At 38.6% G+C, this 25,172-nt stretch overlaps 1 protein-coding gene across 1 annotated transcript in view; it reads right to left on the bottom strand.

Moving 5' to 3' along the window:
* The window catches only part of DNAJC1 (DnaJ heat shock protein family (Hsp40) member C1), a 106,818-nt gene that overhangs the window by 4,108 nt on the left and 77,538 nt on the right, over positions 1-25,172 (bottom strand). Inside the window, exon 9 of the mRNA XM_071560175.1 lies at positions 11,036-11,155. Coding sequence (XP_071416276.1) covers positions 11,036-11,155 — 120 coding nt within the window. The remainder of the gene's footprint in view (positions 1-11,035; positions 11,156-25,172) is intronic.

Genomic DNA, 25,172 nt, shown 5'->3' with positions numbered 1-25,172 from the left:
TCCCTGTGCTTCCTGCTGTCTGACCCTGGGACTTCAGATGCTGATTAATACCCATGTAGGGTGAGGTGTGTGGCAAGTGCTGCCCAGAGCAAAACCAAAAAATGCATCATTTGCAAGGTCAGGAATTCCTCCACATGGGACTGACCCACAATATGAATCATTTAGGCCTCAGAGCCCCAGCACAGAGCTCTGCTGTTTTAGATGCTTCATGTTAACAATACCAACACTCCCCTCTGCAGAGCAAACCTGCCAGGGGGTTGTACAGTCATTTGCTGTGAGAAGAATTAAAGATTCAGGATTTTTGTTCTATGACAAGATCCAAAGTGAGCACTTCAGGAGTTAAAATACTTTGGTACTGTCTGCTTCTCATCTTGTCTGTTTGGTTCCTCCCACCCATCTTTCTGCCCATGAAATTGCAGCAGTTTGCTGTAAAAATAGGCTTGTGCTGGATCTCCTTAAGGAAATGACAGCAAGACTTAACAAGGCAAAGTGGTCTATTTTCCCTAAAAATTATGCCTCATTTTCTGTGATGATTAAGTTCAAATGAAAACTCTGAACAACGAAATCCCAACTCTAATTAACCACAGCCTTTATCCAGAGGTAGACATCTGGCACAGAAAACTCTGGTTTCTACTGTTGCAGTATGATGAAGTTTAAATTGTTGAAGAAAAATCTCAGAATACTGTAATATAACCAGATAATTTTAAGTGGCACAACAGTTCTGGGATCTGCCTGATCTCAATTTTGAAACAACAGGATGGATCCTACTTGAAACAAGTGATTCACTAATAGAAATTGCCTTCCTTGAATAATTGATAGTCTAAAATAATCCAAATTGAAATGTTCTTCATTACTAGCAGAGTGTTTCTATAGGGCCAATGATTTAAAAGACTGAAGGGAGTGGAAACCATTCTTGACTGCTGAACAGAATGGATCCTTAGTGGTGTCCTCCTCTGTATCTCTTAAATGGAAATTATGTTACATAAACTGGAGTATAATAGATTAGAGAAGAGTGAGATGAATTTGCCATGCAAACAAGTAGCTGATCCTTCAGAGCTTCCTGCAATGATGCAGTGGATTCACTGCAAGCATGACAAGGCCCTATGTTCATGTATTCCAGAAAACCATTTCTAAACCATTTTGCTATTTTTTAAGTATGTCTTTCAAAGATTTATAGCCTGCTCATAAGGGCATGAAGGCAGGAAAAAGACAGCAAAAAAGATGCCCTGAATAAAACAGAGCAGAATAAACTGCCAGCAAAGACAAAAACAGGTACAGTGCTCATGTTCAGTTTTCTCTGTGTTGAACCTCTGAGGTTTTCAGAGGTCAGGAACTGTAATTTTATCTTTCAAACAAAGACTACACATGCAACACAAACTTTGCACTGGAAGTCATGCAAATCAATAATGCTGGATTTCAGTTTCCCTTACAAGACAGGTTTCCCAATTAGGTTAGTGTAGGTATGCCACAATAGATACAAATTTTGCTGCATATTACATCTAACTGGACTGGAATCTAAACTAGCCCTCTTCACCTGAACAGTGAAGCATTCTGGCTTATTCCTAGATCCTAACTGCATTTCATGTTTTCCCCTACGTCCAAAAAGTCCAGGAGTAACAGTCTTGCCACAGGTTATCTTGTGTTGGCCAGCTTCAGTACCCGTAACTTGGTGAACCCAGATGCAACATTTGTAGTAAGTTACCCCATTTATCACATCTAGTATTTCCAAGACTTTATCTGTTGAAGGCTTTATGATATCTGTTCACATTTTGATGGACTTTCAATATGAACATTCACCAGGTAAGCTGCAAATAACAACTGTGTGTATGGTTTAGATAGTGAAAATCTACAATTTCAAACACTGAATGAGCACCTTCAGTTGACATAAGTTTGACAACTCATCAGGCTTCTTACAGCTTTACTATCATCATTCACAGGTTACAGGGGAAGATTATTTGTCTATTATTATTTTTTTTGTCAGCTTTCTTCTTCCTATGGATGATTGCAAGTCCCTTTCCAGGTGCTGTGTACAGTCATGTTTACTCCAGGTCTTTTCACTGAGAGTTCAGGTATCACTTATTTCGGCTTCAGATTTATTTGTCCATCAGCTTCAACTGTCACTGTCGTTAAAGACGCTGACAAAGGGCAAGAACTGTTAACATGTCAGTATTAAACTACTGAGGAGTATTAGGAATCCAACCTATGGAACATATAAAATTGTATTTCAACTTAGTCTGTTTGAGTTTAATCATTGTTCTTGCCACTCAGCTCTGCACTCTTCTGTTGCCAGTTCCTCCATGCTTTCTGACATCCTTAATATCAATTTAAATTTCCTCTCCAGGGATAAGTAGTGTTATTCTTAACTGATCCATAAAAAATTCACTAAGTTATGCACCAGAAGTTGTTCCACTGCTGTCTCTACTCAATTACTTACTATAACTTGCTTATATGGTATTATTACTTTTTCATTAGTTAACAGATAACGTACTTGCAAATACTGTTATTCAAAGTATAAAGCAGTTACAGAATTACTTTTCTAGTTATTATGGCTGTTTGTTCCTGCATAATGCTTTACAATTGCGGTTTTCATGTATATTAAATGATGAATTTTATCCTGACTGTGAAAAGTTGTGCTAACAGCCTGCTGTTATTGACAACAGCTTTTACCAGAGTGTTCGCCAACCCCCCGTAAGAAATCCTGGGTCTGGGAACACCTTAAATAATAAGGATCAGGACTGTGAAATTGATTCAAAACAGAGAGAGCAGATCCCATATTCCTGCAAGTATTTGTACTGCTGAACAGATACACTGCATTATTTTATAGGAATCAACTTTAAATATTGCAGTCCACCAGGGACAACAGAAATCACAAATAAAGTCAGGTAATCGCATGCACAGTGAAACAAATTTCCTTAGACAGATAAAGATGACAAAAAACCCACCCCTGGATGCAAGCAATCCAATTGCTGAAGTAGAAATGAAACCATCTTACTATGGGACCTACAGAAAGAAGCCACAGGAACAGTTTGCTTCTGAGAACTCCCTTCTGAACTGTTTCAATAGTTTTGCTATAAAAAGATTCTATCAAAAGTAAGAGGGATTAGTGGGATGATTCTATGTGATGAAAGCCAGACAGAGCTGGTTTCCTCCTGTACTGCTGACAATTAGTGCAGATCACAAAGATGAGTTGCTACTCAACAAGACACCTTGCAGTAAAAACACTCCTCATCATGACCATCCAGATGTTAAATCTCTTGTTACCCTGGACACCTGCCATCTCTTTCAGATGGAACAATTGATGCTTTAGAGATACACAGGAGAAAAAAAACATTCAGAATCAGCTTAAAAGACTCTCAGATGCACAAGGAAAAGCAAATTTTGCTATCACAGGAATGAGAGGGTACTTTTCACCCTGCAGGGAAGGCAGGCATAAAAAAGCACAGAAATGTGACAGACCTAGAGGGAAAACCCTGTAAAGTGAGGTACAGTGATCCTACTGTTGCCACAGAGAGAGAGAGAGAGCCCTTTGGCAGCAGATGAAGAGCAATTGCCCATCTCACAGCAGCACCACCAGCCCACCCACCCCTCCAGCACCACGACCAGCCCAGATTCGCAGGGCACCCGCCAATGTGGCATTGAAGCCTTCACCATTTTGTGGTTTCCTGGGAATTTTTTGTGGGTAACAACCTACCTTCCTTCTCTAGGATAGTATTTTGATTAGAATTGAGGCAGATAATCATGAAAGTACAAACCTCTTGGGTTCTGACAGTATTTTGATAAAATAATGTGGGATTTGTTGAGGAAGAAATAATCCATGTCACTTGGGTTTCCCAATGTATATAAACTTCTTGCAAAGGAGGACAACAGGTTATTGTGCTATTGAAAACTGGAGGTTCTGAAAACATTTTTTCACTGTCCTTAGCATCTTCCTGAGCTGAAGGTCTGTAAGTATTTACTAAAGCAGCCATGGTTTCTCAGCATGAACTATCAGAAATTTGCTGTGCCAGTAGGAGTTTCCTGTTCATCCAGTTGCTATCTTCCTGCATCTCTCCATCTACTTGTGTCATGTAAAAATGCCAGGATCTGTGGAATTATGGAAAAAAATAACGTGGAGACAACAGCCTGTGAGTAGTTGAGGCTACTATAAAGCAATAAGGAATTTCTTGAACCTTTTAGCCTAATTTAAGTTTTAACCACATTTTTCTCATAAAGGAAAGGCACATACAGCAGAATGTTAACACCTTCCTGCTGTCAAAGGAGTAGGTACAGATCTACCCTTCCAGAATTTCACAGAGTAAACTGGCAAAGTTAAAGTTCTCCCCTTATAATCAGAATACTCCTTGCTGCACTGAATTGTTCTTCCAATCTACACCTAAACAGCTTTTTTCACAGCAGCCACAACTGTATCAACCAATTTTTGACACAAGTCAGACAATAATAATGACCCATTCCTTTATTTCCACATGACTCAAAATTTATTGCTTTATAAACTTCCCCTATAGACACTAAAAGAGCTGCTAAAATAATCTTCCAGTTTTAACAGATTGGTGAAGCTTCACATACTGAAGAATCATTCTCCGTTTTTGCAAGGGCCCTCATTTGCAACTTGCCAGACCCCTTGAAATGAAGTCTTTAAAATCAGAAGATGTGCCTTTACTTTGGCACTGTTTGTAACAGTTTGTTTAGTAGATTGCGACCAACTTTTCCAGAAGTAGGTAACATAACTAGTCTTTATCCACTGTGTAAATTATAGGTTGAATTTGATGCTAACACAGCAAATGAGTATTTTAAAGACAATGTGCTCTTGAAAGAACTAAGAAACAAGTTATGAATTTAACTGACTTTGCTTAGAAGCACCATTTGCAGCCAGAAACAATAGTTTTATTATGGTTATGGACTTTGAAGCCATGTGTGATTCTGAACTTTGCCAGAGTAGCTACCTCAACAAAAATCCCCCAAACAGCTGTGAGTTTAATTATGAGGCAGTTTAAGATGTGGCCTGCAAAAAGGCAAAGTTGGCCTAAATCACCAGATGTAGAACTCTCTCCAGTTTAAGTGCCCAAATAGTTAATTTAAAGCAGCAGAAGAATTGCTCCTTTTTTCAGGACACGAGAGGAAGAACTTGGTAATTAGAACTGTGATGATGCTGGAGACTTCATACTGTGCTTGGTTTCTGCCAGTTGAAATCCCTGAGAGTCTTTAGCTCAATACTGTAGGCTTTCATGTAAGAGAGGAGTTTGGCTCAAATGCCCACTGCAACAACTACCTGGACATCTTACTTTGTTGTTGATGGTGCAAAATGCATTGCCTTTCTTGAGAGTCAGAAGATTTGAATTCTACAATGGAATTCAAACCCAGCTCACCAGGAGCTATGTGGGACATTACATTAATTCCAGCCCCTCTAAAAAGCTGCAGCATCACTGGCCTGATGCCCCACAACCCATCTATTTGCTGCCCCATCCTGCAAAAACAGCAGGGGCAACTATAGGAGTGCACAGAACAAAACTGTACCATGAGAGCAGCGTGAACAGCAACAACATTTTCCTCCCTCAAGTATCAACAAAGACATTCTGGTGTGTTTGTGAAATTAGACACGTGTTTCAAAGACTTCACTCTCAGACTGAGGGATCTACATGACCTACATATGATCTAAATCCCATCTGAGATATTCATAACCTCTCTTGGACCTCAATCAAGAGCTGTCTTTATACTTCAGTGAACAACTGGAAGAACTATTGATTACATAAATATATGCAAACTGCAGGAGTGAATGTTTTAGAATATCCACAACTGGACTGCACCGTAACTGAGTTAACACAGACATAGTATACAAAATGAAATGTAAGACTGTCCTAGGAAAACAGTTAATCTCCAGAAGCAAAAGACCTAATAAATTCATGAGCTTTTACATATGGACTATTTATCATATAGATGTTTTTTTGTTGGCAAAGTAATGAGTTTCCATTTGTCAAAAATAAGAAAACTATTTTATAATGGCATATCAAGTATAATGAGTATGAACTCACACGGTCACAGTTAAAGGCTGAAACTGTTGCTTGGGCATACAAGAGATACACAAAATAAGCGCCCTCTCCCCCAAGCCTTTTGCTTTCAGGTTCCAGGATAATTCAGAATGTTGCCACCTGGCCATTGTTTTGCTGTCTACCTTAGTGTTCTTCTACACAAACAGCAAATCCCAATCAGTCTGTTTTTGCAACACAAATGCATGAGATTAGTGGCTGCAGGAGCAAACAGAATCAGTTTAAGCCCTGTAAGACAAATGAATGATATTACTTCACAAGTATGAAATCTGAGATCTCTTTGCCTTTAATTTAAAAAACCTGTACCTAATAATCACATTAAAGTCTGTTTGGCATGCCAGACAGCTTTTACTTCCTCTGTTATTTTTACAATTTGAATGTCCTTTGTAGTTACTGAAATTAATTTATGCCTTTCAGCAAATATTTTTTTTAAACTTTTTATCTATAAAGGTTGGTATTGTCAAACACAATATACTTTTGTAATTTCACATCTAAGTGCTTTTTCTCAATTTAGAATTCAGTAAAGCTGACAATCATTATTATAAATCTTCATAAGGCTTGGCATTTGTCAAATCAAACAATATAATTTTTCCAGAAATAGTAGCATTGCAACTCCACTCCATTCATTATTTGTACTGTGTTGTAGAGTGTTCACAGTGCTTAGGAAATGCAAACATAACTTTTTTATTTTGCTTTAAAGGGTCAATTATTTCCTTAAGTATTGGCCAACAGAAATGAGAACTAACCCTGGAGCAACAAATTCAGCAAGGAAAATGGGTCAAAGAACAGATGTTTGGAGGATGACAGAGAGCACTGGGACAGGTAACCAGGTCAGCAGGCAGGAATCCTGATTAGAGTTAACTGAACTCCATTTCCCTTTCATAATCAAAATACTTGAAAACCTAATTTATAGCACCAGCCAATTGCAATAAAAATGACTTAAAAAGCTGTAGAAGCTTTCAGTTGTGAAAGCAGTAAGATTTTATAGCACTAAGCCAGCTGAAAATCATCTTTATGGGAAAAGGTTGCTAAATTCCCAATATGCACATATTAAAATGACAATTAGCGATTTAAATAATTTAAATAACTAAACATATCAATAAAATGAGCCCAACTTAACTTCATCTATTTTGAGTTGATTATTCATTGCCTGTTAAAATATGTCTTCCTGAAGAAAGACAAGATAAACACATCCTATATTTAACGTGACAGAAGTTAAAGTAATAACCCTTCTTACAGTGTGTCTGTACCGTGGGCAAAGCTTGACCTCTCTGAGCTGAGAAGCACAGGAATTTGCTGCAAAGATATTTATGCTGGTATCACACTGGGCAGCACAAATAGGAACAGCAGAGCTGAATGAGCTCAGGGCACTGTAGCATGGACATTTGTTTATTGCTGGGTTTTGGCTGGCACTTTCCCAGCAGCTTCTGTCATATTGTGTGGATGTGCTTGTTTTGGATAGGGAGTCTGGCAGGGCCTTAGAGTGATCCTTATTTGGGCTGTATTTTGGGAAATATCAATTAACAAACTTAAATGTCTACAAAATGCCAATTTGAATAGTAGCAGAAAAAACCCCAAACCTGAAGGAACACATAATTAGGAATTACTGGATTTAAGAAGTCAAGCTAAGTTAATATGCAGTTGCTACTAACCAACTATGGTAACTATCTGGCTTTAATTTTACATTTTTAAAAATGAGTTCACAGATGCTTCCAATTGTGGGGAAAGTTTTGTTTCCTTCCCCCTTTCCTCCCAGATAGCTTGCACTTGGCTAGTGTAATCAGAGACCAATATGAGGAGAAGGACCTTACCTCAGGCAGAACCACTACACTGATGTTTCTTGCAGACGTTTGTGTAACCTGTTCTTAAAGACCTGCAAATATGAAGACTCCACAGCAGTTTATTCCACTGATTTATCATCTCCACTGTAATTCTTTGTCCCTCAGTGTCTAACTCTGCAGCCTGTGATAAAGTTTGAGGTAATTACTTCTTGCTCTCTAAAACTAATACAGTGCACAAGCCCCTTCTTTGTTAGTTTTCTTTTTATGTAGTTGAATACTTACATCCTCAGTTCCTATTTTTTCAGTTCAACAACATGAATTCCTTCACAATCTTTCCTTGTAGGTAGCATTTTAGGAACCTATTATTCTCTTTTTTCTCATCTGGAGTCTTTCCTTCAAACCACATGTTTAAGTGCAATACTGAAAACTAGGCACAAACTAAGGACGTAGTAAGTTAAAACAACACCACAAAGTTGAAAAGTTCAAAAAAGCCAAGAACACTCTCCTCAAATTGGTTCACACTGCTTAAAAACTGCCAGTGGAAATGAAAGTAGTTGGATGTAGGAATTTATTTCTTTAGAAAAAGAAAGGGTTTAAGACAACATAAAATAAGAATTTCTGTGGAATGGTTAGAGGGAGTATATATGAATGGTTTCAGCTTTTTCTGTAAAAAGTGTTGAGGTATTTTTCTAACCTTTCTTTTGCTGAAGAAGAAAGCTCTGAGATAGAAGCAATAATGGAGATGTCATTTTGGACAGGATTACTCTGAGTTGTTTTTATTAACACCTATTTAGCTAATGTACTATTAAAAAGGGTCTGAATGCTTAAAGTCACATGGAAACAAGCACACGACATTCTCAGCCCTTCCTATTGCAGTTCTCTATCTGTGAAAGGAAAACCAAGCCTTACTGCTCTTTGTGCTTTACCAGAGAAAAAACAAGCACATAGTGACACCAAGTTTTTAAGAAGTATTTCCTGTATTATAAAATGTTGGAAAAACAAACTCAAATTTGCCCTTGAATGTTTTGCCAGATAATACATACTTCAAACTCTGTCTGGTTTGACTCCTGTTACATCAGCTGTAGGCACGGGATTCCCAAGCTCTGCTACACAAAACTTATCTCCTTGCACTGCTCCCAAAGAAAACTGCCAACAGTTGTTGGGGCAGCAAATGCTGCCTGAACATGCAAACACCTCTTTTACTGTGCACAGTTTAACAAATCCAGAAGTTTTTCCTGCAGCTTTAGCATAACATTTATTATTCAGCTATGGTGATGCCCAAACAAAGTAAGAATCCATGCTGTAAATGTAGATACTATTCTATGTCATCATCAACAAATAAAAGGATAAGTTGTATATCTTGTTCAACAGCTGAATGGATATATCTGAACTGGTCTGCAGTCTCAACACTTCTAGTATTGATGCAATAACAGTCTGAGATCCAAAGATGTTTCTGTTAAGCTTTTAAGTGTTTCCTCTTAATACCCAATGGCTGCAACTCGGTGCAACCCCATGACAGAAGCAGCAGGAACTCTAAAGAGTTTGTGTGGGAAAGCTGACCTTGCATTATCAGCAGTTGGGCATTTTTAGAGAAGTAAAAACTTGTGTGGAGAACACATTACTCATATAGTTGGAAGTCACTGGAAGTAAAAAGGATTACACTCAGACCTTTCTCCACACAAAAATCCTTGAAAATTCCTTTTTTCATACAAGAAAATTGACAGTTCTTAGAACAATCATGTTTCTCTTTCCAGCTCACTAAACCAAGAGAACAGGTTGTTGAAGACCTCTCACCTAATGGAAGAAGCAGGTGAGCTTTGTTTTTATTTTCCAGTACTGGATTTTGCCAGTATGGCCAAACACGTTATGCAAAGGATGTGTTTTACACTTTAAAGAATGTTTTTACACCCAAGTCAAGGAGTAAAGCAGACAATGGGTGCAAAAGGCAATCCTAAGATGGCATTAGCTTTGTGATGGGTATATATGGAACCATTCTACAGGTCTGCATTATCTGCATCAAGATAATCAGATTTTCCAAAGAAATCCCAAAAGATCTTTCCCATGCACACTGTGTACTACCAACTCATGTAAAATATTTTTGCTATTAATATTCACTCAGTAAAATGTTGCATCATTTTAATAAAATCACTCCAGTCGTATGAATACTTCAAGAAATATAATAAACAATACTAAAAAGAATAAACCTTAAAAACCTTCATTTCATTTGATTAGCAGGTTAGTAACTTCTTGCTTACAAACTTAAAAAGTAACTTCTAAAAATACTTTTTTGTAATTACATCAATGAGGAAAAAAACCATTAAGTACACAAATTTCCCCAAAGGCTGTAAGAGGTTACATGTCACTCTAGCCAGTGGCTTTGTTTTCCATTACTTAAGACAGTTTCTGAAATATAATAAATAAAGAACATCTAATCTCAAAATGTACATCAACAGATTTAAACTTTATTCTCATTAACCCCTAAAAAGCCTATAAAATAGGGACAGCTAAAAGGGCTCTCAAATGGTCCTCAGCAGACACTACATCATGTTCTAGTGATCAACGGCTTGCAAAGGAAAAGTCTTTTCACAGCCCAGCCCCTAAGGGTTGTAAGATCATAACACTTAAAATCCATAAGTACAAGCGCGCTTTGATATCTGGTACAATACTATAAAATATGAATTAACAAGGACATTAATCATTTTACATGATATAATTATTAAGCATGCTATAATCCTGAAAAATGCAATGAAATAGTATCACATGTATTACTCGTTTTAAAATTTGTAAAGGTATTTCAGTTTAATTAATGGAAACCACCTGTCAAAACACCATGAGCTCACGGGCATTTTTTAAGGACTAGCTTGAAATAGAAACATAATCTTTAACCAAGTCACACAAACATTCACTTGCAGGGAAAGGGGGTTGCTACAAAACCTGCAGCCCATTGCTTTTCTGTTCTCGGGCTGCAGTAGCTGAAGTTTGTAAGCACCAGAATCCCCCACCCAGCGGACCAGTTACAGCTGTTAATTGTGGAGGGAAGGACTGGCCGACATCTGCTGCTTGCACAGTTAGTTAATGGTTCACTTCCAGGTCCTAAAAGGACAGTAGCCTCTCTCAAAGGACAGTGTCGGCCCCCATATATGTCTGCCTCTACACTGCCTGTCTTGTTCTGGTTTGTCATCCCCTGCACAATGCAAAGCCGAGTGCACTCACATCTGCCACTGATCGACCCAATTCGTGAGCAATTTTTTCCCATCGACCAGGGGTCCCCCCTGGGAACTTAACCATACTTCTTGTCAGCTGGCTCAGGTCCTCCTCTGTCCATTCAGGTGCCTGTAAAACATTTGTAAAACATTCATTACAGTGGGATACTGGACAAATACTTGCAAGGTAATACACTGCAAAAAATACCTTTAAAAAAATTAATATTTAAAAATAATAAAAATCTGGGTACCTTCTCCCCGTGCTGTTGCTGAAAATGCTTAAAAACAAAAACCAAGAGTAAGATATTAAAAATCCTGAACACTCAAAAATGCATTTTGTGTATTATGTAGACTAACACATTTAATTTCTATAAATGTTAATACATTGTACATAACACTATAAAATGCAGTAAAGAAAACAAGCAGCAATACTTTTATTAACCCCTATAGGGTTATGGAAGGAAAAAATTTAGAAGGGCCAAAGCCCAACACGAACTTAATCTGACTACTGTCATAAAAGACTGCAAAAAGAGGTTTCTACAAATATAGTAGCAACAAAAGGAGGCCTAAGGAGGATCTCCATCCTTTACTGGACGGAGGCAGAAACATAGTGACATAGGATGAGGAAAAGGCTGAGGTACTTATTGCCTCCTTTGCCTCAGTCTTTAATGGTAAGACCAGTTGGTCTCCATGTACCAGCCCCTGAGCTGGAAGACAGAAACACAGAGAGCAATGAAGCCGCCATAATTCAAAGGAAAATGGTCAGGGACCTGCTGCACCACTGAGATACACACAAGCCCATGGGACTGGATGGGATCCACCTGAGGGAGGTGGAGAAGCACTCAGTGAGCACTTTTCAATCATTTTACCAGCAGCCCTGGCTCTTTGCAGGGGTCCCAGTGGACAGGAGGCTACAAAATGTGATGCTCATCTACAGGAAGGGCTGGAAGGAAGATCCAGGGAACTACAGGCCCGTCAGTCTGACCTCAGTGCCAGGGAAGGTCCCAGAGCAGATCAACCCCAGTGCCATCAGACAGCACATGCAGGACAGACCAGGGATCAGGCCCAGCCAGCCTGGGTTTGAAAAAGGCAGGTCCTGCCTGAGCAACCACATCTCCTTCTGTGACAGAGTGACCAGCTTAGTGAATAAGGGAAAGGCTGTGGATGTGTCTACCTGGACTTTAGTAAAGTCTTTGACAGCATTTTCCACAGCATCTCCTGGAGAAACTGGCTGCTCAAGGCATGACCAGGGGTGCTCTTTGCTGGGTAAAAAACTGGATGGATGGCTGAGCCCAGAGAGTGTTGGTGAATGGAGTTACATCCAGCTGGCAGCTGGTCACCAGTGGTGTTCCCCAGGAATCAGGGCTGGGGCCAGTCCTGTTTAGTACCTTTATCCATTATATGGATAAGGGGATTGAGGAGACCCTCAGTCAGTTTGCAGACACACTGAGCTGTGTGTGTGTGTTGATCTGCTGGAGGCCAGGAAGGCTCTACAAAGGGATCTGGACAGCCTGGATCAGTGGGAAGAGGTCAGTGGTAAGAGGCATCCTGGCCTGTGTCACCAACAGTGTGGCCAACAGGACCAGGGCAGTGACTGTCCCCATGTACTCAGCACTCCTGAGGCTGCACCTCAGTTCCTGTGCTGAGTTTTGGGCCCCTCAGTACAAGAAGGAACTGAGGTGCTGGAGCATGTCCTGAGAAGGGGAATGGTGCTGGTGAAGGGTCTGGAGCACAAGTCTGATGAGGAGTGGCTGAAGGAGCTGGGGGTGTTCAGCCTGGAGAAAAGAAGGCTGAGGGGAGACCTTATTGTTCTCTACAACTACCTGAGGGAGGAGGTTGTGGTGAGGTGGGGTCGGCCTCTTCTCCCAGGTAACAAGCAATAGGACAAGAGGAAATGGCCTTAAGTTGCACCAGGGGAGGTTTAGATTGGGTATGAGGAAAAGTTTCTTCGTCAAATGGCTTCAAGCATTGGAACAGGCTGTCCAGGGAAATGGTGGGATCACCACCCCCAGAGGTATTTAAAAGACATCTGGATGTGGCACTTAGGAACATGGTTCAGTGGTGGACTTGGCAGTGCTGGGTTAACAGTGAGATTCAGTGATCCTAAAGGTCTTTTCCAACAGAAGTGATTCCATGATTCTATGATTAAATCACACTTTAATATGCAAAGTTTTATACCTTTAGTTAATTGCATGTGTAATATATTTTCAGCAAACACCAAGAAAATGTCTCCATTTTTACATATTAAAAAAGCCTCTAAATAAAACAGAACTGTCATCTCTAGCTTTTTGTCACTGTTACCATCCAGTGGTTCAGCACTCTGGCATGATCCAGGAATAAAATCTGTTGATTCTAATATTCCATTAAGACTACTAAGAAACACCCCTCCCTCCTCCCTAAAATGCAGTTATGCCACAAAACCAAACCGGATGCTCCTACCACCCAAAAGATATAAAAATGTTTTGCTCTAACCACATGTCAATCTGTTAACAATAACTGTCTTCATAACGGCCAGATAAAAGTGAACAAAGCAAGGAACACACAATTAGAGCAGTTTTAAGGCATGAAATCGCACTTGCCTCAGAAGGCAAGATGCAGTAACTGCCTGTGACATTTGCAGCATCTTTGGCAATGACCACAGAGCCAAATCTTCGTTACCATCAGCAGTCTGCCATTTTATTTATTTTTAAGGAATTCTTTATGCCATACCTCTTCTAATCACTATTTCCGATAATGACCAGGCACATATCAAGCGGTTTGCATTACAGAGCCATCAGCACAGAACAACAGTCAGAGGTGAGTGACCCCAGGGACCATCCCCACAACTACAGCAAAGCTTCTCCCTGACACTAATCCTGCCTGTCATTCTCCCACTGTGCTCTTACCACACTGACATCCGCCTGCCGCACTGCAAGCTTAACGGGGCCCTTCCTGACTTTTTACTGTCTCCCCCAATCAATGGTTCAAGCGTGCTCTTTTCACCATGTCCAAATGGCAGCTTCACTCATAATCAAAGTGCATTGCTCCTGTTAAAGGGCTTCCCGAAAGGCTTCACCATTTGCATTCATTTGCAAAGCAAACTACTTTTATTCACTTTGTTCTGCTATCAAGAGTGTTCCCTGAAGCAGATAAATTGGCATAAATACAACCTGCCACTTAAAAGACAGTAAATAATAGCCAATAGTAGCAAGGATTTTATCAATCGTCCCGGTTTGGATCCATGTAGTCCTTTATTCAACGCTGAAAGCCTCAAACATTCATAGTTTTTAATACAAGAATAAAATGAATTATCTATGATGTTTCAAACACAAGATGATTAAACAATGTGTGTGTATGTGAGAGATCTTGCACATCCATTTCATGCATTATACAACTACACTCGGCCTAAGGAAGACATGATAAATACACAGAAAATCTCCACAATGCACAAAACCTTATTCCTTTTACTATTTTGAACAAGTTAATATACTTCATACATTTATTATTTTGTAGTGCATACAGATATTTTAATTATTTTTTAAATAAATATTTGCCGTACCTAATGTACTACTTACCAAAATTTTATCACTGAAATTTAAATAATGAATTCTTCTAAGAGTTTTGGTTTAAAGCCTTTTGTTTAAAAATGAGTCCAATTTCATACCTCAGAATTAGCCTTAATATGCAGTTTACTGTAATTTTCTCTTTAATTTGTACTAAAACTGGGGTGGGGAGGGGTGTGTGTTACTGGGGTATTTTTTCCTTTTTTTCCCTTTAAGTACATTCACACCTATTCTCTCTCACCATATCCAAAGCATATCTAAGCAATTACACACGGAAATTAGGATGATCTTTTCACTGATATACATATGTTGGAAGCTTTCTGGTAAGTTTTACTTTCAGACTTTTTTGGTAAGCTTTGATTTGTGCTCACAATTTTACTACCCATTTGTAACTATTACAGAACTCTTAAGGTTATCTTCCTATTTAATGGACAAAACCACAATCATTCTGCAGATCTGTAGTTAATTACACAGCTAATTCACAGCACAGGAACTCATTATCTACATTAAAATATCAACTTCTTAACCTTATTTCAAGCTGACAATAATTTTAGCATGTGAAGATCTAAAACATTTATAAATTCGGAAAATCTTTGAAAAAGCTTTTAGAAAATTCGGTCTCAACAGCAAAAGCTGTAAAAGAGCTTTTGTGAATTTGCAATTCCTCAGCAACAGTTAATTGTCTCTTTAGATGCAACAGCACCTACTGTGATCCAACTAGTACATGCAGCTACGAGGGTGGTCATGGTGAGAATGTATTCTCCCTGTTCTCATCTGGAGCCAACTGTAACTGTGAGAGTCAAATGAATGCATAAACGTACTGCTTTGTCACCTAAAACCATGTGTGTCCAATATTACTGAAACACTGGGCCAAAATTCATCTCTACAGTAAAGCAATGGAAGACACCACATGGTGAGGGGACAGCTGTTGTTACTACACAAGCATTCAGACTTTGCATCAAAAAAGCCTCATTCTGGGATTAACTCTCCATACTGAATACAAAATTAAAAGTACAGAGTTATGGTCTACAGTCTTCAAAATTAAAATAAGCTACAAGTATATATATAAAACTTTCATAGCATTCCCATAAACAGTAATCCTTTAACATGGTTAACATGGGATTGTACATAGCTGGCAATACTGAGGTATTTTTTACACAAACCACTCTGCACCATTCTATGGGAAAGAAATATGAATGTGGCTTATTACTCATCATCCCTCTTACATATGCATCTGCACTTGGCAATTCCATCCCATCTCTTTCAGCATGACAGTTTTACACTATTAGGAATTTTTTAAATATGAGAAACACTATTTTAAATTACATGAAAAGCAAAATTTTAGACAACAAAGCATTTCTTGTCAAGAGAAGTCTGACTCATTATTTAGATCCGTTATCATTAATAAGTATAAAACTATATATGCTTTTATTAATGAAATTGGAAAGTGGCTGGTGTTTGAGTTTTAAGGAAACTTTTAGAATCATTACAGTGCCCTGACAATATGAGATAGTTAGATTTTTTTAGACTAAATATTAGCTTTAGACCACTTCTTTCTCTCATCAATATACTGTACATTCAATTGCAATCACTGTTGTATAGAAGTTGGGCTAATGTTTCAATGTAGCTAGGACGTTGTGATACAACTTCATCTAATTTCGGTGATTCACTGATTTGAGCACATCTAGTCCATGCTCTTGCAACTAAAACATGAAGCAGCATCTCTTTAAAAATACCTGTGTAAATATTTTTAGACCAAGGGTCCTAGTAAAACTCTGGACAATTTTCCAAATTAGGAAACATTTACTAAGGAACAGAATGTGAAAGTTTTCCTGATGTCATTTTTTGTTTGTAAGGTCTTATTTATATTACAATATTCTTCTTTCTTCTATATTCTTACAATTTTTTGCTTACCTATAAGAGGTCTGCAGCCAGTCTTGTTTTATCAAGTGTAATACAGATTTGGCATTGTGTTCCAGCTGTTGCCGAACACAAAGGGTCTGCTGCACTGCCAAAGATCTCTTGTGAAGCTCTCAAGACCTGCTAAAGGGTATTAATGGTCTGAACTCATATTCAGAGCCACATGTTCCTATAACCCTTCGGTCCTTCAAAGCTCGAACTCAAATCCAACTTCCACTAGCACTGTTTTTATTAAGTAAGCCAACAAAAACAGACAGCTATGCTGTTTCAGACCAATGGTCAAAGCAGTCCAGTGAGCTCATCAATTGTGCTCAGAGTGCAGCAGCAGCAAACTTTGTCATAGCAAAAAACATTATGTTTATCGTTCACTCTTTCCAGTCCCACCCTGCTCTGAAAAAACAGGGACTATCTGCATATACAAGAGTAGGATGAAGGGAAGGATACAGGCTACCTATGCTTCCCCCAGTATTTTCCCAGACTCCAATTATTTTCAGCTCATGCAATTTCTACAGGCTGATTTGTATATGCTCAGATTTATCCATCTCAATGAATCTGTCTTTCAAAGTTTTTCCCAGTCTTCTGTGAAACTATGTAAACTTTCTGGATTTGCAATTTGTGTTCCTGAGGAGTTGCACCCATCTGGTACTCATTAAACAAGGAACCCTCTTATTTTGTGTTTTGAACCTGGCTCCTGATACCTGGCTCTTGGCTTTGAGATAATCTCCTCCCAACAGTCTATGTGTACTGACTTCCATGGCACTTACAACTTTGTTCAAAACCTCCCTCAAGAGTATTTTGCTGTCAGTTGTCTCTTCCTGGCCAAAGAGTCCTGATCTACTCAGCTGCTTTCTCAGGTAAAATCCACATTATGCATCATACTGCCCATGATGCCTTTTTCTAAACCACCTGCAACCAACTTCTTTGAAATGAGCTGCAAGACTGCAGAAAGTAGGATTAATCATGAGTTATACAGTGGAATAACAATTCTTCTAGTTTGCTCTCAATTTTTTTCTTAACAATTTCCAACATTTTATTGGTTTTTGTAATAATCCTGAGCTGATGTTTTCAATGAAGCCAGGACTGGTAACTCCTAAGGTCTCACTCCTCAAGGATCAAGGTCAGTTCAGAGCTCATCACCTTGTGCATGCAATTAGGACAGTCATCCCCTATATCAACATTTGCATCACTTTGTATTTATATACTGGGAAATTTTTCTGCCATTTTATTGCCCAAGCAGTCAAAATCTTAAGATCACTCCATAGTTCTTCAGTGTCTGTTCTCACCTTCACTGTTCCAAGTAATACCATCATTGATAAACTCTCTCACCTCAAGATTCATCTTTTTACCACATTATCATCACTACTTTATATGAACACATCAAACACACAATTCCTGGCAGAAACTCAGACAAACTCCACTGCTACCCTTAATTTCTCATCTTTCATTAACTATTTATCTGGGAAATAGCCTTCTTCTTATCCCATAACTGTTTCCTTTCCTAAAAATGTACAAAGCTTTGTTAAATCCTTCTGGAAAATCAAGCAGACTTTTATCAATTAGATCACCTTCTCCTGCCATATTTGTTAATCTTTCTATGAAGCCCAGAGGCTTTAAGGCAGGACTTCCAATCATAGAAGCAACGTTCCAAACTCCATGCAGTTCATATTTACCTGGGGCTCACAATTCTATTCTTTATGACTTTTTGGTTAGTTTTCTCCACAGAGATGTTAGATGTACAAGCCTGTGAAGGTCCCTGAATTCCACCGAAACTTAATAAATATATAGAATGCAACATCTGGCATTCCAGTCCTCAGGTACTCAATAAAATAAACAGTTAATTGAATTATTTAATCCTTACATTTTCTTTGAAGTCTTCCTTCCATATCCTCTGGTCCCAGTAACTTGAATGATTTAATCTTAAACAATATATTACACAGGTTTAAAAGAACATTAATTGTAGAATTCTTCAAAGCAAGTACATGTAAATATGAAGATAAAAGTAATTGTCTCCTCTTATAAAGTTGTCAAAATAATAACCTAACCATCATAGTTTTTTGTTTATACTATTCTTCAGACAGAAATGCCTTCGGCACTGAAAGCATTAAAATATTAAACAATATACATAGACAACGGCACTCAGAGCTAATACAGGTCCAAGAGGAATTAGTATTCAGCTTTCTCATTCCTAAGCTGTGCCTCTATATAAATATAAATAAAAAGATATAAAAATAAATATAAATATATATATTAAAAATATACATCTATATATATGCGCGCACATGTATCTCTTAACCTCAACATGAAGCCTGCCTGAATTACAGATTCTCCCACCACCACCTTCAGCAACATTACATGGTGCTGCCAGGCTATTCCCAGACATTAAATAAGCCATACCTTAAGTCTGAAAAACTTGTGTTCAAACAGACAGACAAAAATCATGGGAGGAGGAGGAGAATTACATATAAATCAAGTTAAGAACCAGCTATATGAAGTAGTAAGACAATTTTTTAAAGTTATGACTACATTCAGAAAGTCACAGATACTAAAAAAACAGCATTAATCAGTCATCTGACAGAAAAGGTGGCATGCAATGACTTAAAATTGAAGTGCAAGATGTGCTATATACTGACAAGATGCACACTAATGTCTCTGGCTGTCACTGTTAGCCATTGGCCTTTCTATGTCTTTCTCCCAGACCAAGCAAAACTTTAATAATGAGTATTTTTTCCCATGAAGATCCCTCTCCCAGTATCAGTACATACCATTTCCAACCCTTCAGTAATTTCTACAGATATTTATGTCTATTTTACATCTTTTTTTTACGAAAAGCCATTCAGAGCTGCTTTTTCCTACCCTTTCCTACTCAGCATTTATTATTACATCAACAACACAGAGCAAAGAGGAGTTTTTAATACTGTCTTCAAAAGTTTCCAGTTCTTTATTCGTAATCTGTAGAAGGCAACGCTGAGTAGTGGATGTGAAATAATAATCTGGTTAAAGCTACACCTTGGAAAAGCGGGGAAGGTAAAAAGCATGAAAACACTTGAGTATTTAATTGTAAAAATCTTTAGAAATATATCAAAAAGTGAGCATTTTTTTATCAGCTGAATGCAGGCAGCTTTCTGCAGGAGGAGCTGAGGGGCTGCCTGGTGTTGGACACAGGCAGCTCCAGCAGCCCCACTGCAGGAGACAGCAGAGCCATCAGCCAAGCTCCCAGACATCTCTGGGAATGCGCTTAGGGAAGGGCCAGGTGCTGCACAGAGGTGTGAGAAACAGCCCTGCAGACGCCAGGGTTGGAGAAGGAAGGGGAGGAAGTGCCCCAGGCACCAGAGCAGAGACTCCTGGCAGTCTGTGGAGCAGCCCATGCTGGAGCAGATACCCACACTGCAGCCTGTGGAGCACCCACACTGGAGCAGGGAAAAGTGGGAAAAGGAAGGAGTGGCAGTGAGGAACTATTACAGGCTGACCAAATATACCCCATTCCCTCTGTGCCACTGGGAGTAGGGAGGAGGTAGAGGCATTGGGAAACCAGTGAAGTTGAACTTTCAACCTGAAGGGGACTGGGGGGAAGGTGTTCTAGCTTTTGTCTTTATTTCTCATGATCCAACTCTACTTTACCTGGCAATAAAGTCATTTTTCCCAAGTCAGGTCTGTTTTGTCTGACAGCAAACAATTCCTTGATCTCCATGCCTTCACCTTGACCTACGAGCTTTTTCATCTTATTTTCTCCTCCAGTTATGGTGAAAAAAGGGAGTCAAAGAGAGGCTGGATCAGGACCCGGCAGCCAGCCTTAGTAAACCCACTAAAGAATTATGAAGTACCAAAATAAATGGCTTGTATCTAGGAGAAGTTTTGGGGAAGAAGGCTTTGCTGATCTCCCCTCAAAACTTACAGGAATAGATTATCAGCATCTACAATTGCTGCTGTTGGTTACAACAGCACAAATACCAAATTTAAACTAAAACTCTGCTAGTAATACAAGAGTCTGCAGATCCACCTCCACAAAAAATAAATATTAAAAATTTGTTATTTATTGGTATAATTAACAAATTGGTTGAATTTTCTACACCAACTAATGATAATCTTAAAAAAAAAGTTACTTCCTGTGTGATTTAAGTACTTCTGAAAAAAATTATTCACATTTTTTCTTTTTTTGACTAGCTTATAAAAAAAGGAAAATCGTCCATGGATGTCTGCCTTCTAAAGAGATTGTCACCTCTTTTGAATGGCAGAACATATTGGTTGCCTTCACTTAAATGCTGAAGCCCTTTCATGATCACAAAGGTTCAGAGAGATTAGAGATAAAAATGACAATTCCATAACACAGATAAAGTGAGCATACATGAAAAGGACACAAAACCAATAAAAAAGTTATTAGATTGTAAATGTCCTCATTTAAAGTTAGAGAACAATTACTTCCTACACAGTCCTCAAATACCATTAGAAGTCTAATTAACTAATTAACTAATGAAGTTTCTACACATGGTTTTCTTTAATGAGAGGTGTTTAGAACAATCATTTCTATTTCAGTTTACCTTGATCAGGAAGGTATAGGACATAACTTGTATCTGATGAACGTTTCACTCAGAATACTTTCTTTTAGTCAATTAAAACTGACATCACCCTTGCACTGTCTGAGAATAGGACTCAAGTCTGTGAGTAAATGCACAATACAGAGCAGAACCGCAGAGTGGCTGCAGTTGGGAGGGACCTCTGGAGCTCACCTGGTCCAACACTCGGCTCAAGCAGGGCCATCCAGAGCTAAGCACCTTAGCCAAGTTGCCAAGGACCATGACCAGACAATTTTTGAATATCTGCTACCAAGAAGGGAGCCTCCAAATCTCCCTGGGCAACCTGTGCCAGTGGTCTGTCACTCACAGCAAACCAGCATTTCCTGATGTACAGAAGAACACTCACATTTGTACCCGTTCTGGTATCTTGTGCCATAAATTCACAAACCCAGTTAATTTTTGGTGAAGGTGTAAGTAATTTATTGATTAGGAACTGATGCCTCAGGGCTTTTTTGATTTTTGATTTTTTAATTTTCATAGATTTTAGAAGCAAATAATAGTTGAATAACAGTGAGCAGTAGATTTTGGTGTATTAGTAGTTCTAGTAGCTTAAGTCCAATGTTTATGCCTGCCAACCCTTATCCCGTATCAACCCCTCAGGATTCCATAGCTGTTTAGACTTCATTTCAAGGCAAAAGGCTGAAAATCACCTCAAGGCCTGCACCACGAGACATAAACATTGGCAGAGTGACCTCCAAGCCCAGAACACTGGAAGGCCTCCAAGTGCCCTGCGTGTTGCGAGGAAGATGAAGCATGATGAAGAGTCCCCCCAGACTCAATTCCTGACGGGGTGTGCCAGGGCCAGGCTGGGGCAGGACTGGGGGATGGGTGAACAAGGATTGGATGGACATTATTATAAAAACCCTGGAATCAGGGTTGGGGATACCTGCATCAACATGTATTTCTGAAGGCCCTAGGCCTGGATGTTAAAGGATCTACCCTTTTTATCTTATTATACACTAAGCTGGCTAGAGTCCTGTTTTCTGCAGTCTCTTAAAGCATCAAAATCTTTAAAAAGATCAAAGTGCTTTTCAAAGTTACACTTCTTAAAAGGCTACATAGTTTGAGGGGAAAAAAGGTATCTATCAGATTTGGTGTAGAAATGCAAAATTCCAACTATAATCTGCTGTCGCACTTCTAGTAAATAAGTTTTGTTTTCAGAGGTCATCCTTACTGTGGTTCAAGGGATGACATTTCAGGGGTGATCAAGTGGCACGTGGTTTGGAGTGTTTCAGTGGGAACAATAAATTGGGCAATACCACTCCTAAACCATGACACTGTTCTATGATGATGTCTCCATCAACTGTACAGTTAAATGATACTAAGAACCCTTCTAGGTAGCAAAGCTGTCCTCACCAAAATGAGAAATATTCAGCATCCAATTGAGGCACAGATCACTGCAACACCTGAACTTGTTTAACAGAAGGAAACACAACAAGATGTCTTAATGGTCATTCCAGCCCTAAGATGCAGGATTGAACACCAGTGACAAAAAAGGTATTTTAAAATTCTGGTTCTTTGCAAAGATTAGCAGATCTTAGGAACTTTATGAATCTGGTAATACAATTGGGATGACATTAAATAAAGTGCATGATACTTGCAATTTATACATGAGCTCGAAGCTCATCAATTGCAAGTGATACAAAAACCGCCCAATTTACTGGTAGAAGGGTGACTCCAAATTTTCAGTGTTATTCAGAGATGAAAAACAGAAAAGACATCACCAAATGGATGAAATAAGGTCCTCCCACAGACACACAATCTTGCTTAACAAAATAAAAGAACTTTTTAGCCAGGTTTTGTTTTGCTTAATAATAAATGGTTTTCAGTTCCTGTTCACACCCCTACAGTCAGTTACATGAACAGAACAGAGTAACACAAGGCACAAGTGGGACATGAGCACTCAGGTACACATTTAACGTCAAGTTTAGTCTGGACAATGCTTCAAAGTAATTTTCAGCATGCTAACAGGACCTGGAGGGACTTGGGTTCCGATTGGGGAAGATAATCCATTCTATTAAGGACCTTGTTCTATAGCAAGTTCCCTTGAGTATTAACATAAAAATGTGTTAACTTGCTGTCTGCAATGCATAAACTCATACACTGTTTTCTTTTTAGAAGGAACTAAAGCCATAAAGCAGTAAAGCATCTGTCTCAAACAATACACACCTGAAAAAGTGCAGTGCTCTACAATTTGTTTTCACACTTCAGGTTCTACCAGGCTTTGATTCCAGATTTAACACAAAGCTTTCTTTAACCTACAGCTGTTAACACGGCCAAATACATGCGGAGGGGTTTCCAACACCACCTACATTATCGTAAAGCAATCTCAATACTCCTCCTATCAAGTACACAGTTTTCAAAAACATGGAAAATAATTTGAATTGCAACAGATTTTTATGGCTTTTGAAATTAAATTGTTCTGTCATATTTACACAAAACCCAGGTAATTTTGTCTTTTTCTGTTTGTCATTACAGCAAACCATGGGGGGGGAAAAGGTTATTTCTTGCCACATTCTCAAAATGAAATCTATTTTTGCATCACACATGCCAGAGGAAAAATGTCAATTAAATGGTTCATAAATATAACACTAAAATTACTATTTAAGTCAATGTAATTGAACAGAAATTAAAATGTAGTTTTTAATTGCATATTACAACTTAAATGGTAGTACTTAGCAGAAAGTGTTAACTCATTTATTTTTTAATTGTTAGCTGCTTCAAGGCAATTGTTTTAATGCAGAAAAAAGAGAGAAGCTCTTCAGTAAATTTGATTGTAGGACACTCAGGCATGCAGATCAAATGAACTATAGGTTGAATAGGTAATTAGGTTTGGCCTGTGATACATTAATGTGGAGACCAATTCCCAAAGAAAGAGAGTAAATGTGTTTTCATTTAATTCTGTCTCAAAATACCATTCTATTTGGATTCTTAAATGCAGTTTGAAGAGTATTTCCATTTGACAGATTTACAGTACCTAGGTGAATTACTTTTTCAGGAGAAGATTTTATAACTTCCATAAACTTCATTAAGGAAGTATACAGAGTAGTAAGTCCTCAACAGATTGCAGGTGGCAACTGTTTTCATAAAAAAAAAAATCTTTAGCCATGCCAAATTCACTGGAGAAGATGAGCCCAAAGGCATGCAGATACATTAAAGCATATGATTAGTCTTTATTAGTATATGGAGTGTTTTTCCTTGCAAGGTTATTATTTGTCTCATGAAATACTAAGTAGACTAAGCAAGTGTGAAATATTTAACAGCATCAGGCTGTACACTCTTATCCACTTCAGTATGACATGGAGTACTATGGATATTTTGAAAACACTAACATATGGTATTAAAACCCATTCACTACATGAAACCATCCCTTGATGGTGTCACAACAAACCAGATACTATTACCCAGCTAAACCTGCTGACTGCTCTGCAGTGCTGTCCTCCTCTCTCTCTCTTTGTCCTTTGTCCAGCTTTTCTGTTGTGCTCCTTGGCACATTTTATCATATGATAGAGATCCTATCTAAATAACTTTTGTTTTGGTTTGGTTTTTTGTGGAGGTTTTTGACAGTGGTCTGTTGTTGGCAAACTATTTCTCTTAACTTCATTGCCCTTAATAGCTTATCCAAAATAAGAGGGTTTAGATGCCCCTGCCTTCACTCATGATTTGGTTTCAACTGTCTCCCTCAGAAACATTTCATCCCCACAGATAATGTCTAAATAACGTTCTTCCTTCCACAGCAAATGAACTAAATTGTTTCACTAGTAATGCTGTCTTGCTCTAATGCCCTAAGCCAGCACAAATACTCTGATCTCTTGGTTTTTAAGTCAAACAGAGGAGGTGCTCTGCATCCTCAAAATGCAGGGACAAACTGTGGAACACTCTACTACACTGACTCACCAAGTCGGGCTATCAGAACACTAAACCCAAAGGAAAAATTCAGCACCCTTCTCCAATGGACAAGATTTCCAAAGATGATCAAAATTCAACTACGTAGAATACCGAAATGTGGAGGTTCGGTTTCAATATGGAAGGTCACTTTGGTAGTGAACAAATACAGAATGGTATCCAGCTGAACACTTAACAGATGTTTTGGCATGGCTCAAGGCAACTGTGG

The sequence above is a fragment of the Pithys albifrons genome, chromosome 7 (assembly GCF_047495875.1).
Source record: "Pithys albifrons albifrons isolate INPA30051 chromosome 7, PitAlb_v1, whole genome shotgun sequence".
NCBI lineage: Eukaryota > Metazoa > Chordata > Aves > Passeriformes > Thamnophilidae > Pithys > Pithys albifrons.
Note: the sequence above shows the minus strand (reverse complement) of the source record. Positions and strands in the feature narration are given on the sequence as shown.